The following is a 16,665-nucleotide window of genomic DNA, read 5'->3' on the forward strand; positions in this document are numbered from 1 at the left end:
ACAGGAAGCAGGAGCCACACAATTTGCAACCCTCACTGCACCACTTGCAGGCTCAGCCACCGTCTTCTTGCTAGCCCCCATTTTCTGCTAGCACAGCCACAGCAGTTATATTAGTGGCCAATAGCTCACTGGCTACAGCTGACGGCCAACTAGCCACAGCTGATGGCCATCCCATCACAGTTGATGGCCATTTACTACCTGAGCCAGCACCTTTCCACATGAGGCCGAGAGCCTGGAAACTGCTTTCTGGGGCTCCGCCCCCACACTCCACCCCTACAGGCTCTCGCCTCACAATCTACGCGACAAGCATCTTCCGCGAGGGGCCCTGTGCGAGGAGCCTGGAGGTGAATGCAATGTCCTGGACTCAGCCAGGCTCTCTGGGCACAGCCAGGGTTTCTCAGGGCACCACCAGTACTTCTGGGCACAGCCAGACTTCCTGGGCTTCTTAGGGTACCACCAGTCTCCCCAGACACAGCCAGGGCCTCTCAGGGCACCACCACTCTCTCTGGGCACAGCCAGACTTCCTGGACTCAGCCAGGGCTCTCAGGGCACTGCCACCCTCTCTGCGCCTCTCAGGGCACCGTGCTGGAATAACAGCGACTCACAGTCAAGGTACTTACATATTCTCGATGGCGGCTGGTCAAGGCACAAAAGCAAACATCCGCCAGTTCCACTACATGGTGGTAAGTTCCAAGCAAACAGTCAAAGGGTCCATTAAATTAGGGATAGAAGGCAATTCCCCATAGTCCATAGTCATTCGCCAGGGCTGTCCTGGGGGTGAGGGACGACCTTGACCTCACCCTCATCTCCCACGTAGGACTCAGCAAGCGTTTCCTCCTGGGACAAGTCCTGCATCTGGGCTGCCTCAGCAAGCACTTCCCAGCCCACAGGGCAGCAGCGACCAGCAAGCCTATGCTGGTTGGGGAACCGTCCACGTCTTCCCACCGCTCTACAGGGTCCAGCTCTCCAGCAGCTGCTCCTCCTGGTCTTCCTGAGACTGAGTGTTCACACACACAAACTGCTCCATCGCCCTTCGGAGAACTTTGGCCGGCACCGTACCCTGCTTATGAAACTGAGCTTTTATACGTGTAAACTGCTTCAGTACATTCCGGAGAGTTTCAGCCGACACCATACTCTGCTCGCTGCGCCATTTGTCGTGCGGGGCGGCATCTGCTTCTCTGCAATCTGCGCTTGCTGGCTCAGCCACCATCTGCTGCTAACCCCCATTTTCTTGCTAGCGTAGCCACGGCAGTTATATTAGTGGCCAATGGCTCACTGGTTACAGCTGATGGCCAAGGAGCCACAGCTGATGGCCATCCAATCACAGTTAATGGCCATTTACTACCTGAGCCAGCACCTTTCCACGTGAGGCTGAGAGCCTGGAAACTGCCTCTCAGGGTAGCAACGTGTATCCCTGCATCACCCTCAAACGCTATGGGATCCCACCAGGCCGCCCGTGTCGGGGCCCCTCCCCATTCACCTGGAGTATCCATCTAGTTAGGGTTCCATTTCCTTCTGGAAGGTGCCAAATGATTCCAGTACATGACAGGCACCCCATCTGGTCCTGTGACAAGGCTGGGGGACCTGGTTGATTAGTGGGGCCTCAAATGAGAGGGGCATCTGAATTCCGTGCCCTGCAGCTGAGCCCCCTTGAGACGCCCACAGTGGAGATTTGGGCCGGCCCCATCATGGGTCCTAAGGGAAGTAAGATAACACATCTCTGCTGGGTGTTTGAATCGAGGCCAGAAAATAAGGGGCATCCTTCTTTTCAGGACCCCTCAGCCATCCCAGGCCCATGGCACTGCCAGGGAAAGTTCTCAGGATTCAGAAGCATCAGCCCTGTCAGCCTGAGTTGTCGCCCCACTCCAGGCGCTGCAATCAGCCGTTTGTGCTGGCCAACCCACCTGCACCCATTAACTCGGTGACTCACCTGCGTTTAGCTTGGAGCGAGAACCACAGGCAAAATCCTGACGGGAACCGTTTCCCGAGCCCTCAGCCAGCCACCCCACAAACAGTAATTAAGCTCCCAAACTCCTGCCCCAGACATGTAATTATGCTCAGTTCACACGCAGGGAAACTGAGGCAAGAGACCTGCGTGGCCTCAATTTTGGGAGTGGGCCATCACCTGAGTGTTCTTGAGTCTCTGTCTAATCCAAAAGCAGGGTTATCCTGGATGAACCAAGCCGGGCAGCAGGGACAGACGTCGCCCGTTTCGGCCCAGAGGCCACAGTCGCAGTGACAGTGGACACGTGGGACCACAAGAGTCTCGTCAACAGGGGCGGGGCCACATCTGTGGCCAGGTCCGGAGCTTTCTTGAGAAATTGGAAGCTTGATTTTTATGTGAAAATATTGTAACGTATTCAAGTTTGTGAATCAATGAAAATTTCTTGCAAACACTGCATAGGTCAAAGAAAACATGTGTGTGGGATGGAGTCAGCCTCTGAGAAGCACATTTGGACCGTTTATCTAGATGGCACCACCCACTAGAAATGTGACGCGAGGCACATACATGCTTTTCAATGTCCTAGTAGCCAGTTTTTTTAAAAGGAAAGGGAAGTAGGTACAATCGATTATCGTAAGGTATGGTACTTAATCCAATAACCCAAAATAGTATCGCATATGTGCAGTTGATGGAAAGGTCAGTGACAAGATGCTACGTCTGTGACATCCTGGGTGACTTTCCACTGTGCGCGTTTGGACCAGCTTCATTTCGAATGAGGGCAGTTTGGACAAAGCCCCAGGGGCTGGGGCGTGCCCTTCGGGACAGCACAACCTGAGATCTTACAGACTCTGTATGATTCACATTTGCTACCTGCATCCGGGCTCACTCAAGCCAGAAGCTAAACTCACCCAACACCTACCTCACCTATCAGCTGGCGAGCTGTGCCGAAAACGTCCCTGGAAAACGTCCTTTTTCCTTCATTTCTTCACTCTCTTTGAGCAGATACCTCTGAAGCATCTCCACAAACTTCTGTCCCTAGCTGTACGCTGCACAGCCGTGTAAGTGGTGGGTGTTCTCTGCATCAGATGCTGACATTCTCCTTCACATGTTACCATGGCTCACCGAGTCCTACTATTATTATCCCCATTTTGCTGTGAAGGAAACCAAGATTCAGGGAGGTTAAGCAACTTGCCCAAGGTCACACAGCTCCTACGTGGTGGAGCCAGGATCCAAAGCAAGAAATCTGGCCCAACCATCATGTAAGGAACCGTGGATTCCCACAGAGTGACAGGACCGTGACTTAGCAATGGTGACAGCGTGGCGACAGGCACCCAGGATGTGTTAGCTTGTTGAGTAAGAACATGAACAAAGAAGGCCGGTGGGAAGGTGCCAAGGCCTTTGCCCGGCTGCCTCATTCTGACCCTTCCTCTCTGGGCACACCTGTCACCTCCTCGGAGGCCATCTCTGCCCGCCCCATCGAAGCAGTCACCATCCCGTTTCCCTCCACCCCATTCCCTCTGTGTCACCCCACAGCACACAGCAGTCTCTAAACGTGTCTCACAGCCTTCTCTGTCTGTTTGCCATGTGTCCCCCTATGCTCTGTTCCATTGGGGGCAGGGCCTGTCCTCCCTGTCTGTGGCTGTCCCACGGCTCCTCATAGTGCCTGGCTTGGAGAAGGCACTCAGGGTCCCCGTGCTGAGTCACCAAACAGCAGGCTCTGCTTGCTCCCCAGCTCCTGGCCTCGGCCACTCTGCCTGGACAGAGCTCCCCTCACCCAGCAGGAGGGGTGGGAGGAAGGGGTGCCAAGATCATGGTCTCAGGGCGGTAGGAGTGACGCAAAGCCAGAAAAGCTGTCCCCAGACATAGGTGAGTGGAACCATGTACCCAGGGATGAAACCCTGACTCCAAGGGTCAGCAAAGTTTTTCCAGAAAGGCCCAGATAATAAGTATCTTACACAGCTCCAGCCAGACAGTCCCTGGTGCAACTACTCAGTTCTGTCACAGTCCTGGGAAAGTGGCCATCAGCAAAATGGGAATGAGTGGGCATGGCTGTGTTTCAATAAAGCTTTATTTATAAAACCAGGCATGGAGCAGATCGCAGGGCATAGCTGCCGACTCCTGCCTCGACTAACAAAAGAGTTTTCACACAAATAACTGAGTAGACAGCTAGCTCAGTGTTTAAAAATTACCCTAACATATATGGGTATTTAATGCAAAGGATTTGTTCACAAAGATCGTACCTGTTCACACCTGCTGCGTACTTTAAGGTTAATGTTTACAGAGAAGTGCAGGCACGGAAGGAATTTTTCCATATTTCTAGCCCAAATGGCAGTGCCCTGCACCCATAGAGAAATACAGTTCACTATTAATTTAGTCTGACAGATTTTAAATTATCTGATTTTTTTTCTTTTTACTAAATTTTAAAATTGGGAGGTGGGTGACATTTTTTTCCAATTTCGTTGTGGGGAGACTCTTACCATTTGCTATTCTCATCCACGTTGACATTTACATACTGCGAAGTTCCATAAAACGCAGCCACCAGGACCCATAAGCTCCCCAAACTAAAGTGCCCTCTTCCCGCCCCCAGGGCCCCCCCACCCCATGCTGGGTGCCTCGCAGGCACTCAACACACATGCACCAAACTGAGCCTAACTGAGGACCCGACTTACCTCTAAAAACAGGTCCAGAAGGAGAAAGTTTAAACTACGGCCGTGTGATTTCAGGGAGATGCCAGCATTCTGAGGAGATCAAGGGGCAGCTCGGCACCGTGGGTGGTTCTGCAGTCAGTCCTGGGCTCTGGGAAACCCCTCACGTGTTTATTTGTTTTATAATAGCTATTCCTGTCGGGTGGAAGAGACCTGGTCTACAAGCAGCAGGAGGAGGGAGCGGGAAACACTCCTGACACCCTCCCAGACCTGGATCTAGGATCTGAAATGTCCTCTACAAATCTCAGCTTGTGCTTTGTTTTTTTCCGGGCCTGGCACCAAGCACTTAAAATTCACATGTCACCGTGGCCTCGTAGCTTAAGAAACCACATCAAAAGCGTTTTGCAATGATGCTTTTTCCTCTATGAAACCTGAAGCCATTAAGTGGACCTGCCATTACGCTGGTAATTAGGCCGCTCCCTGGGCCCCGTGGATATGCATTCAAGCTGCCAAAATCTGGTGGAACCCTGCCTTCCTCCCTGGGACCCTAGCAGCTGACCCTTGCGTCCCCCAGATGCCTCCTTCCAAGTCCAGCAGCCCCACGTGCGAGCTGAGTGGGGGCTGCCTGCCTGCAGTCGCGGAGGTTTCAGCATGGGACAACTTGGAATTCACTCCTCTGCTTGCAACCATCCCTTTCAACAGCCAGCTGACCCCAGCAAGCAGCTCACCGAATCGCCATGTGGAGACCAAGGAGACGGCTTCCCGGTGCTCTGCCTGAGGAAAATGCAGCCACGGTCACGCCTGGAAAATGCAGCCAAAGCAGACCCTGCAGATGCCTGCCCACCCTGTCCGCCTCCTCCCAGCTCTGTCTGGAGAGCTGCCCTCCTCCTCTGGGCGCCAGGAGCACAGCCTCACTGGTCTGCACCCACCAGTCACTCCCCCAAGGGTCTCACTCCCCCAGCCTCTGCCCAAAGCTTCACCGTTTATATTCCCAGGGGAAGCTCTTTTGGTTTAAGCCAGGGTGAGTTGGGTTTGTCACTTACTAGTGAGACTCCTAACTAGTGCAACATTTTACAAATGCAATTACACTAACAGATACCAATATGGGGGGGAGGTGCTGTGCTAGCTAATGTGATAAGCTCTTCTCGTGAGTTATCTCATTAGCCTCTCAATAAGCTTTTGAGGACAGACACAAGGCCCATCTTTCATAAAAGGAGCAGATGCTTGGAAAGATGTAACAACATACCCAAGGCTGTCCACAGGGAGCCACGAGCCCCCATGGGAATTAGGAGAAATTGACCCCCTGGACAGACCCCCCGGGGCACTCATTTCAGCAGAATGGATTTCAGGATCTGTGTGCCAATCGGAGACGGCACCCTTCCTCTAGGCAGACACAGGCCAGGGCCAGGAGTGATGTGAGGGCTGGATTGCAGCTCCCTTGTTCCCACAGTGAAGTGCCTTTGTGTAGGTCACGTTTGCACACCTGGTGAGAGGGCCCTGGCTGCCCCACTCAGCCAAGTCCAGAATCCCCATCGGACCTCACAGTCTCATGAGCACCTTGTCCCATCTCCTAAGCGGTGGCATATTCTGCTTTGACTGTGAGACGCTGAAACCCAGGGAGGGTGTTGTGGAGAGTGTGGGCCCAGGATCTGTGTGATGTTGGCCCCTGTGAGTTTGGTGATTTACTTCTTCTCTGAGCTTCAGCGGCCTTCTCTGGGGAATGGAAATAGTTTCAGCTACAAGGGGTTGTAGCAAGATGATGAAATTAAAAAAGAAAGCTCCCGGGGGGCGGAAAACAGTGCGTGGCCTGTGGCAAGTGTTTAAAAATGGAGTCACCATGACAATTAGGACCCGGGTCACACCTGTCCTGTATCCTCACTTCCTACTGGTCCACACGGCACCTCCTGAGCCATGTGCTCCTGACGGACGTGTCCAAAGCCCCCCATCACAGAAGACACCCAGTTTGGACACCATCCCTGCCACTGCCTATACCGAGGGGCTCGGAGGAGGCCCCTCAATATTTGGAAATTATGTTCACGAGATTTCAACTTTGGCTGGAGCCTGGGGATTGATCCAGCTTGATGGGTCCCCCCTCCCTGCACATTCTGCTTGTCGGCCATGAGAGGGCACGAGCTTCAGTGCAGATGTCAGCGTGGACAAAAGGCATTCACGGACTCACGGGGAAACCATGCGTCATGCATCAGGCACGGCTCCTGGTCCTGGAAATGCCAAGAGGATGGCATTTGGAAATTCAGCTTCAAAATTAGCTATTGATTATCTATATGATACATATACATATTGGTGAGAAGGCGGGAGGGGAGAGGGGAAAGAGGCTGACCGACCAACAGGTGGACCTGGTCAGCAGAAGGAGAGTATCTTTATTCCTGAAGTTACGGTTCAGGGTCCAGTGCAGTAACGAGGCTTTCCCATGTCTGTCTTTCTGAGATAAGAGGGAAATGCATGCAGGACAACAATTAGAGCAAAACTGTCCTCCCTAGCCCATTCTGAACCTGAGAGAAAGTGTCATTTTGCATTTGAATTGTCATGGACAAGGAGAGCAGAGCAGAGAACCTTGCCCAGGTTCTCTTGCCCAGCAATGAAATCTGAGGCCAAGACTTGAGCCATTGCAAAAGGACTGCAGAGTCACCTCTGCGACCCCAATCTGTCCTGGAGGGAAAGGCTGCAGGGGGACCGGCATCTTGTTAATGACAGATGTGCCCGTCAGGAACCAGACCCCCAAGGGCTTAATGAGTCACCCCAGATCTGATGAAGGAGGTCTTGCTGTTCTCCTCATTTTATAACAAAGCCCAGAGAGGTTAAGGAACGTGCCTGAGGTGGCACAGCTGAGGACAGGGGTAAACAACACACTTGAGTACCTTCCACCCGTATTTCCTGCACCTTTGCTTCACCATTTGGGACCCCAAAGAATCCCTTCAAATGCAAGAAAGCAGAGCACCAAGATGATAAGAAAGTGTCAGATGCTTTGCAGTCTCGAAAGAAAGGCAAGGCTACAGCCCAGGCCACCTGTGTTGGCCCTTCTGCTGCCCGCCGACAGGCTAGCACAGCGGGTCCCCATCTGGAAGTCCAGGCCCGTGTACATTTACTGACCACGTCTGCTGTCCAGAGGCGAATGGAGCTCGGAGCCCACGTCCGGGGTCTGAAGGCTGACGTGCCCCTCGTCCCCCGTGGTCTTGGCCCAAATACTCCGACTGCACCACTTCCAGGTGCTCCTCTCACAGATGCAACTTTCCCCTCGGCCCATGTCCCCCAGTGCTTGTGACGATTAAATGAGCCATTTCATGCAACAGGCTGAGAAGAGTGTCCGGTGCTCCATCTGTGGATTTTTGCTCTGGGTACCATTTCAGAGATTTCCTTATGCGACTGTTAGCTCACATTCTTTGGGTCCCCAGAGCCCTGCTCACCAATATCACACCCCGTGCATCTCACCCTCCGTGGATATTGCATTTCAATCATGACAACAGCCGCTGTGAACTGAGCTCTCAGGACATGTGGGCAGGGGTAGAAACGCTTCTTGTGAGTTATGGTGTAATCCTCATGTGCCCTGTGAGGCAAGAGCCCCACTGGCCCCATTTCCCAGATGAACAAACTGAGGCACGGAGCCAGGAAGGACCTCACCCTGGGTTACATAGCTAGAACGTGCTGGAGGGGTCAGATCCAGGTCCGACGGAAGGGACCACCACAGGGTTACCCATGGGTCAGGCCAAGTGGCTTTAGACTCAGCCACCGTAACAAGGTCAAAAGCAGGAGCACTGTTCTTTCTTGCTTCTTTTTAAGGTGAGACAGAGTTTGTGGGTGTCCCACTCTGTCCCTGAGGGGACGGTATCCCTGTGTAACCCCCCCACCTGTGGGGGGCTGACATCTTTCTTAGCTCCCAAGTGGCCCACCTCTTCAGAAGAGGCAGCGAGCAAGCAAGAGAAAGGATCCCAGGGTGGGGGAGGAGGGACAGAGCAGAGAGAAAACAGATGGGAAGGTGAGTAATTGAATCAACACAGCCAAAGGGGGGGACAAAGAAGGAAAGCAACTACCGTGTTTCCCTGAAAATAAGACCGGGTCTTATACATGTTAAAAAATAAAGTCTGAACTCACGCACGTGAGTTTGTTTCCGATGCAGAGTTCCTTAAAGCGGTTTGGAACATAAACGCAAAACAAAAACAAACACACACATGAAAACACTCTTTTGTTCCCTTTTTCTGGAATTCCGTAGTTTTGTTTTGTTTTGTTTTTCTTTGCATACAATTCTTCGGGAAGCAGCCCAATACAGAATCGCAGGTCTCAGTATTTTTATAGGGGCCAGTTCTGTCACAGGGTTAAGGGTCGATCTGTGTGTGTTGTACAGCAGGCTTGTGCACAGCCTTCCTATATTTCAAACAGATAATGTCCTTGTAATTTGGAAGCACTTACATCGCGGGGCCGGCTTTGTCCCCCCTTTTGGGGGAAATGTTTGTGATTGCCGTTGCTGTGAGATAAAAAGAAATACTGTACCTTTAAATTAGGAGGCCCGGAATGAATGGAGCCCTGGCAGTGAAAGGGCTGACGCGCTGTGGAGGAGAGGAGTTTAATCTAATTTACTTGGAGGGTGTCTGTCTGCGGTGTTGTTTTTTGGAGTGTGGGAATAGAGGACAGAAGTTGCCCCCTTGAATGGTCCCTCCTGCGCCAGAAGCAGTGGGGAGCCCCCTCGACGCCAGCGATCCAAAGCCAGCCTTGAAAGGGAGATTACAGACATGCTCTGATTTGCAATTCACACTAATGCACCCCGTGGAACCTTTGGTAATATTTCAAACCACATTTCAAGGGAAATGGCCTTAAAATAGCTGCCTAGATTGTGCGGGAGCCTCCATGGTCTGCTGCAGTCACCCATTGTATGATGTGGGAGCTTTTTTGGTTTGTCTCTCACCCCTCCCTCCAACCAACATCTTACAACTAGTGTTTGTAGGTGGAATTAAAAGTTTTCTGCCTGTTGAAGTTGCTGCAGCTTGCATGGGTTCCCTGTGGGTACAAACTGTGTTTTCTTTAGAGTGTCACTTCAGAGAGCCAACGGTATTTTCCTTAGAGAAAAATGTGGGGCAGGGGGAGGCGTGTGCCAACTTGGTTAGAAAATAGCATTTTACATGTTTCTATTGTTATTATTATTATTATTATTTGATAATAAATTTCTGCAGAAACGTCGCACAAAATGAGGTCAGGGAAAAGAGTGCTTATTGGCACCAGACACCCCTCTGCCTGTCAGGCAATCATTAGGAAATAGATCACATTTCATTCTTACCGGAAAGGAGAGTTGGAAAAGTCCCCCAGGAAATACCAATATTGATGACATTAGAAGATAAAAGAAGAAACAACACCCATATCACTGGATCGCCCAGCTTGATGTGCCAACACAGCCCCTCAGAGGGCAAGCGCCTGAAAAAGCACAGATAACCTGACCCACTTTTTATCTTAAACTTTACCGACACTATTTTGTTTCTTTTTATAAGCTTTGCTGATATTCTGCAAGCTTGCTCTTGTCACAAGCTTGCAACATGCTAAACCTAAGGTTTACTTTCTTTCTAGTGCTGAAAGTGTCAGTACTTTTTATCTTAAAGAGATTATGTGGGTTTTCTCTAATCTCATTTCAGAAAACCTCACCCAACGTTTATAATTTCCATTGACTATAGCATCATAAGAAGAGCTACAACTTTGATTTTTAGCCATACCCCTGTCAAAGTATTTTATACTTTTGGCTTTGCTAGAATGGAATGAAACTCCGCCTCTTTCAGGGCCCTTCCATCCAAAAAATATTTAGTTCTCGTTCAAAAATCTTGCCTGACTCCTGAAATATTCCCTTTCAAGAACCTTATACTTTTCTGGGAGAACATTTGCAAGAACTAGGAGGGAGCTAATGTTTAAGAGTAGCTCTCCACGATATTTTTTTTTAGGTGGTTGGGGTAAAAAAAAAAACAACAACAAAAAATCCTTGTCTCTGCATGTTATTTGAAATCGTGTTTAATTATAAAGTTTCATTAAAAACCTTTGCTCAAAATTTTAGAGGCCTAATAAGATTTCCATTAATTTAAACATATCACTATTCCCACGACAGCCCCAAATGCTTTCTTTTCCCTCTTTCATCCATGGTTAAATATGTAAATAAAATGTCTAAAGTCATTCTTCAAAGAAGACAAAAGAAAAAAGAGCTGAGGGGAAAGACAGCCATAAAATCCCTCCCAATTCTCCATAACATTTGCCAGAGGGGGGCCAGTTGCCAGCCAGGGCTGACAGCAGGGGACCTCTCTACTCCTTAGAATCACACATCTCAAATCCCACACACAGGAAAAAAAAAATAAAATAAAATATCTTTTCAGCTGGAGCCATCAAAAGGCCCTTTTCATTTATTAGTTACAGAGTTATCTTTCAGTGGCTGATTTCTCAAAGCCCTCATTTTTCTATAATAATATCTATTTGTTGGTTTCCATCTCAGCTGGGCAAAGCGCAGCACTTCTGCAGACATTTTTATAAAAACGAGAGAAGAAAGCAATCTGAAGTGGTTATAGCTAAAATAATGGGTCTGAACATGGCTGAATTAAAATAGCACATAAAGGATCAATTAGGAGGCATTTTCGAGTAGCTCACACCCCACTCCTGGCGTCCGACGCTCTCCCTCACTCTTTTACATTTATATTCCCAATAGTTTCTGAGGGAGAGAAACAAAAAAGGAAACGGGAAAAACAATATGGTGCCCAATAAAGGACCTTTACAAGGAAAATTCCGGAAAAGCCAAGTGATGTCCACTGAATCTTTTTTTAGATTTTGAAAATAACTCACCAGACTAAGACAAACAAACAAAAAAGAAAACAAACAAATGAAAAAACTGTCATAAGAAAAATAGCAGCCCTTGAAAAAGCATGGGGTTTTTCAGTCAAGAAACAGTAGCACAGCTGCAGTTGGCTGTTCTGATTGCATTAGTCTTTCCTACTTTCTCCTCACTCCCAACTTTCTCCAACATCTCACAGGGATATCCAGGGACAATGACTCAGGGCCCAGGCACCAAACTGCTTGTTAGTTCTGGATCCTGGGCAAATCCCAGTTTCAGTCTTCTGTTTGCTGGATGGATGGCTGGATGGCTGGATGGCTGGATGGCTGGATGGCTGGATGGCTGGATGGCTGGATGGCTGGATGGCTGGATGGCTGGATGGCTGGATGGCTGGATGGACGGACGGGTGGACAGATGGCGGATAGGTGGACGTATGGATGTATGGATGCGAGGGTGGTTATGTGACGTCTCGCAAATTTTTACAGATGTAAAATCCTACTTCTTTTAAATAAAAGCCAATATTGCCCCCACTTCCGCCACCGCTTACAACGAGCTTCCCAATAAGGGGAAGAGCAGAGCCTGGCAAGAGCCTCTCCTCCCTTTCCGCTTCCTGCTGGCAAAACCCGCAGGTTCTACCGTCGAGGCCCAGCACGGACTCCCAGGGGTGTCTGCACGGACTCCCAGGGGTGTCTGCACGCCCTGCCCACCTCTCCAGTGTTAACCTGAGAATGGGAGCAGGGGAAAAAGGCCGGTGTGCCCAGGGCTCGCTCCTCTGATCCCCACTCCCACCCTGGAAAGCCCTCCAACTACTCCCTCTAGATGAGATCCTGCGCGTTTCAGAAGAAATTGAAAAGACCCTGACCCTTGGGGGCGTCTAAGACGACAGAGACGCCGCCACCTCCTATGGGTACTGTTTATTTAAGGGTTAATACGCGATGCAAGGTGAAGCTCGGCACATTCTTTGCAAGCGAGGAGGCGTGGGTGTGTGCGCCCACCGCGCATGCCCTGTGCGGGGGGAAGGGGCAGGGGGCGTGGTGTCCTAAGTGACTGTATCACAAACTGGCCCCAGTCCGAGGGGGGTAAGCAAAGGGCGTCAGGCCAGGACGCTCCGTCTCCACCTTCTATGGAAACTGAGAGCCGTGCGCGCCCACGCCTCTCCGTGAAGTTGGGGACCCGGGGATCGAGTCGGCGCAGCGTCCTGCCAACTCCTCTTCACCCTACGGGTCTGTAGCCAAAGGAGGGCGCAGGCCGGGCAAATCACTCGCCAAATAGTATAAATACTCGACGAGCGAATGACTTCCTATAATAAATAAACTCAGCCGCTTAGAAGAAATCCCCAGCCCTGCCTGGCGCGAGGCCCCTCAACACCTCGGCTTTGTTGGGGGCGGGGGTCACTATTATACAAGCCTGGCCCCCACTCGCCCGGGATGCAGGGGAGACCTAGGCGCCCCAGGAGGCGTCCCGCCCCTCCCCCTCCCCGCCTTCTTAGCGGAGACCTCGCTTGAGCGGCCCTAAAATCTGGATTCCCAGAGCCCCTCCCCCCGGCCCTTAGCTCTTCTCTTTGAAATTTCAAAGGAAACCCCTCCCCGGAGCCGGAGCCCCGAGCGCAGGCCTGGTGACTCCCAGCCTCGGGACGACGCGGGCAGGTTTACAAGCTAAAGGGCCACTTTATGGCCAAGACTATAAAACGCAAATCCCACATCGCTTTGAAAGCGCCCTCTGCCCGGGACCCACCATAAAAACCAAGGAAGATGCGCCCCCAGCCCCCTGCCGCGGACACCCCACCCCCTTCTCCAGCCAGTCTACGAACTTCCAGTAACCTCGGCGCCCTTGGGGTTCTCCGGCGGGTAGAGAGAGGCACAGGGTGCCGGGGACAATCCCGGGGTTTCCCTGGAAAGGGGGCGCAGGCGAGAGGCAGCGAGAGCAAAGTTGGAGGCCGGCAGAGAGAGGGCGAATGAGCCGCGGGCAGGACAGACGGAGGCGCCAGGCGGGGTGTCCCGGCCGGGCGGCGACACGGACGGGTCAACGCTGCGCCCCGCGGGGCCGAGAGCCCGCGGCGGGGCGCGGGAGCTGGCGGCCCCGCTTTCTCATGCAAAGCAGCGATGGAGGCGGGGCGCCCGCCCGGGGGCGGGGCCTGTCACACTCGGCTTTTCCCCCTTTGCCTTTTTGCGAGTGTTCTCATCCCGGGACACAAACCTCGAAACAGCTGCGGGCTGGGCCCGGCCGAGGCCGGCGGGGAGGGAGGAGCCGCGGCGCGCTGGCCCGGCCACCGTGCGCCCGCGCCGCCCGCCCCCTCCGGACGCGCCACCCGGGCGCTCCCAGAAGAGGCCAAAGTTTGCCGGCAGAGAGTCGCAGCCCGAGCCGGCCGCCGCGCCGAGGGCTCCGGGGCTCCCCTCGCTTCCCGGTATTGTTCGCCAACTTTGCTCCTCTCCCACCTCCGCCGAGGCCGGGCGCGGAGAGCAGGGCCAGGCTGGGCGGGCATGGGCGGGGGCCCGAGCAGGGACGCGGAGCCGGGGCCCGCAGCCCGAGCCCGGGAGCCGCGGCTCTGAGGGGAGCGGACCTCCCCGCGAGGGCGCCTCACTCGCCACCATGCAGCGCCCGGGCCCCCGCCTGTGGCTGGTCCTGCAGGTGATGGGGTCGTGCGCCGCCATCAGCTCCATGGACATGGAGCGTCCGGGCGACGGCAAGTGCCAGCCCATCGAGATCCCGATGTGCAAGGACATCGGCTACAACACGACCCGGATGCCCAACCTGATGGGCCACGAGAACCAGCGCGAGGCCGCCATCCAGCTGCACGAGTTCGCGCCGCTGGTGGAGTACGGCTGCCACGGCCACCTCCGCTTCTTCCTCTGCTCGCTGTACGCGCCCATGTGCACCGAGCAGGTCTCCACCCCCATCCCCGCCTGCCGGGTCATGTGCGAGCAGGCCCGGCTCAAGTGCTCCCCGATCATGGAGCAGTTCAATTTCAAGTGGCCCGACTCGCTGGACTGCAGCAAACTCCCCAACAAGAACGACCCCAACTACCTGTGCATGGAGGCGCCCAACAACGGCTCGGACGAGCCGGCCCGCGGCTCCGGCATTTTCCCGCCGCTCTTCCGGCCGCAGCGGCCCCCGGGCGCGCAGGACCACCCGCTGAAGGATGGGGGCCCGGGGCGCGCCGGCTGCGCCAACCCGGGCAAGTTCCACCACGTGGAGAAGAGCGCGTCGTGCGCGCCGCTGTGTACGCCCGGCGTGGACGTGTACTGGAGCCGCGACGACAAGCGCTTCGCGGTGGTCTGGCTGGCGGTGTGGTCCGTGCTCTGCTTCTTCTCCAGCGCCTTCACCGTCCTCACCTTCCTCATCGACCCCGACCGCTTCCGCTACCCCGAGCGCCCCATCATTTTCCTCTCCATGTGCTACTGCGTGTCCTCGCTGGGCTACATCATCCGCCTGTTCGCCGGCGCCGAGAGCATCGCCTGCGACCGGGACAGCGGGCAGCTGTACGTCATCCAGGAGGGCCTGGAGAGCACCGGCTGCACGCTCGTCTTCCTGGTCCTCTACTACTTCGGCATGGCCAGCTCGCTCTGGTGGGTGATTCTCACGCTCACCTGGTTCCTGGCTGCGGGCAAGAAGTGGGGCCACGAGGCCATCGAGGCCAACAGCAGCTACTTCCACCTGGCGGCCTGGGCCATCCCCGCCGTGAAGACCATCCTGATCCTGGTCATGCGCAGGGTGGCGGGGGACGAGCTCACCGGCGTCTGCTACGTGGGCAGCATGGACGTGACCGCGCTCACCGGCTTCGTGCTCATCCCGCTGGCCTGTTACCTCATCCTCGGCACTTCCTTTATCCTCTCGGGCTTCGTGGCCCTTTTCCACATCCGGAGGGTGATGAAGACAGGCGGGGAGAACACGGACAAACTGGAGAAGCTCATGGTGAGAATCGGGGTGTTCTCCGTGCTGTACACCGTGCCCGCCACCTGCGTGATCGCCTGCTACTTTTACGAGCGCCTCAACATGGACCAGTGGAAGCTGCTGGCCACGCAGCACAAGTGCAGAATGAACAACCAGACCAAGAGCCTGGACTGCGTCATGGCCGCGTCCATCCCTGCCGTGGAGATCTTCCTGCTGAAGCTTTTCATGCTGCTGGTGGTGGGTATCACCAGTGGCATGTGGATCTGGACCAACAAGACGCTGCAGTCCTGGCAGAGTGTGTGCAGCCGCCGCTTCAAGAAAAAGAGCAGGAGAAAACCGGCCAGCGTGCTCACCCACAGTGGGATTTACAAAAAAGCCCAGCATCCCCCCAAAACTTACCTGGGCAAATATGAAATCTCTGCCCAGCCTCCCACCTGTGTGTGATCCGGCTGGGAGGGAGCGGCCAGGGCAGGAAACTTTCCCAGAGAGGATACAGTGACAGTCAGAGCCAAACACGGTGCTTTTCTTGGTTGGTTGGTTTTTTTTTTAAATAAAAGGAAAACAAATAAAAAGTTTTTACCCTGAAGTTCAGGATGCTGTGATACACTGAAAGTTTAAAAAAAAAAATGTACTGAAAGGTTTTTGTTTTGTTTTTGTTTTCTTTTCAGGGAATGAGAGCTCTGGGGTTAAGTAGCCTCCTGTGTAACTAATTTGTGGTAATGTAGTTGATTCAGCCCCAGAAGAAAACGTTTGTTTAGAACCTTCCGTAAATATACATCTCTGTGTGTGTGTGTGTGTGTGTGTGTGTGTGTGTGTGTGTGTGTGTTTGAATTGGCTTTGCTATCCATTTACAAATCAGAAGAGATAACTTCTTTGCAAATTAAAGGGCCTCTGCTGGGTTGCAGAGAGAGAGAGAGAGAGAGAGAGAGAGAGAGAGAGAGAGGCAGGCAGAGGGTCCGACCCTCTGCAGCCTGAAGCCACCCCAAGGGGCCCGCTGCCCTCAGGAAGGCTGCCTCTAAGACAGCAACTCTGCAAACAGGAAGCAAGAGAAAGCCTGACAGCTCAACACACTCCAGTGGATTTGGAGTCACTTAAAATAGACTCCTGCCTCTTGCTGTCACACACGGCCTTTCTCCGAGACAGAAACTTCCACTAAACCTAACATTTGTAAATGCAAGCCATGTGCAATACATTTTCCCCTCTCCATGAAAATAAAAAGAGAAAGCAAGTAGTTTGCTGTATATAAAGACAACAAAAGAAATCTCCAAACAAAAGAACTGAGGGGCCCAACCCTCAGAAACCCTTTAGTGTTCCATTTTGTGGCTTTTTAATGGAAACCAAGCCAATGTTATAGGCGTTTGGACTGATTTGTGAAAAGGAAA

The 16,665-nt window shown here is 53.1% G+C and overlaps 1 protein-coding gene and 1 long non-coding RNA gene across 2 annotated transcripts; one reads left to right on the plus strand and one right to left on the minus strand.

The window, feature by feature from the left end:
• Window positions 1–922: 922 nt before the first annotated feature.
• LOC148757346 (uncharacterized) lies at window positions 923–5,370 on the minus strand. Its single transcript, XR_016022431.1, has 3 exons — window positions 5,316–5,370; window positions 4,612–4,782; window positions 923–3,093 (listed from the first exon to the last, which is right to left on the minus strand). It is a non-coding gene; the product is annotated as an uncharacterized LOC148757346 (long non-coding RNA).
• A 7,894-nt stretch (window positions 5,371–13,264) lies between these two features.
• On the plus strand, window positions 13,265–15,924 carry FZD10 (frizzled class receptor 10). The gene has a single exon (XM_019748741.3). It carries the CDS (start codon window positions 13,982–13,984, stop codon window positions 15,725–15,727), a length of 1,746 nt encoding a protein of 581 aa, XP_019604300.3. The 5' UTR covers window positions 13,265–13,981; the 3' UTR covers window positions 15,728–15,924.
• Window positions 15,925–16,665: the final 741 nt, after the last annotated feature.

The sequence above is a fragment of the Rhinolophus sinicus genome, chromosome 9 (genome assembly GCF_057876585.1).
Source record: "Rhinolophus sinicus isolate RSI-liver-muscle chromosome 9, RSI-T2T, whole genome shotgun sequence".
In the NCBI taxonomy this organism is placed as follows: domain Eukaryota; kingdom Metazoa; phylum Chordata; class Mammalia; order Chiroptera; family Rhinolophidae; genus Rhinolophus; species Rhinolophus sinicus.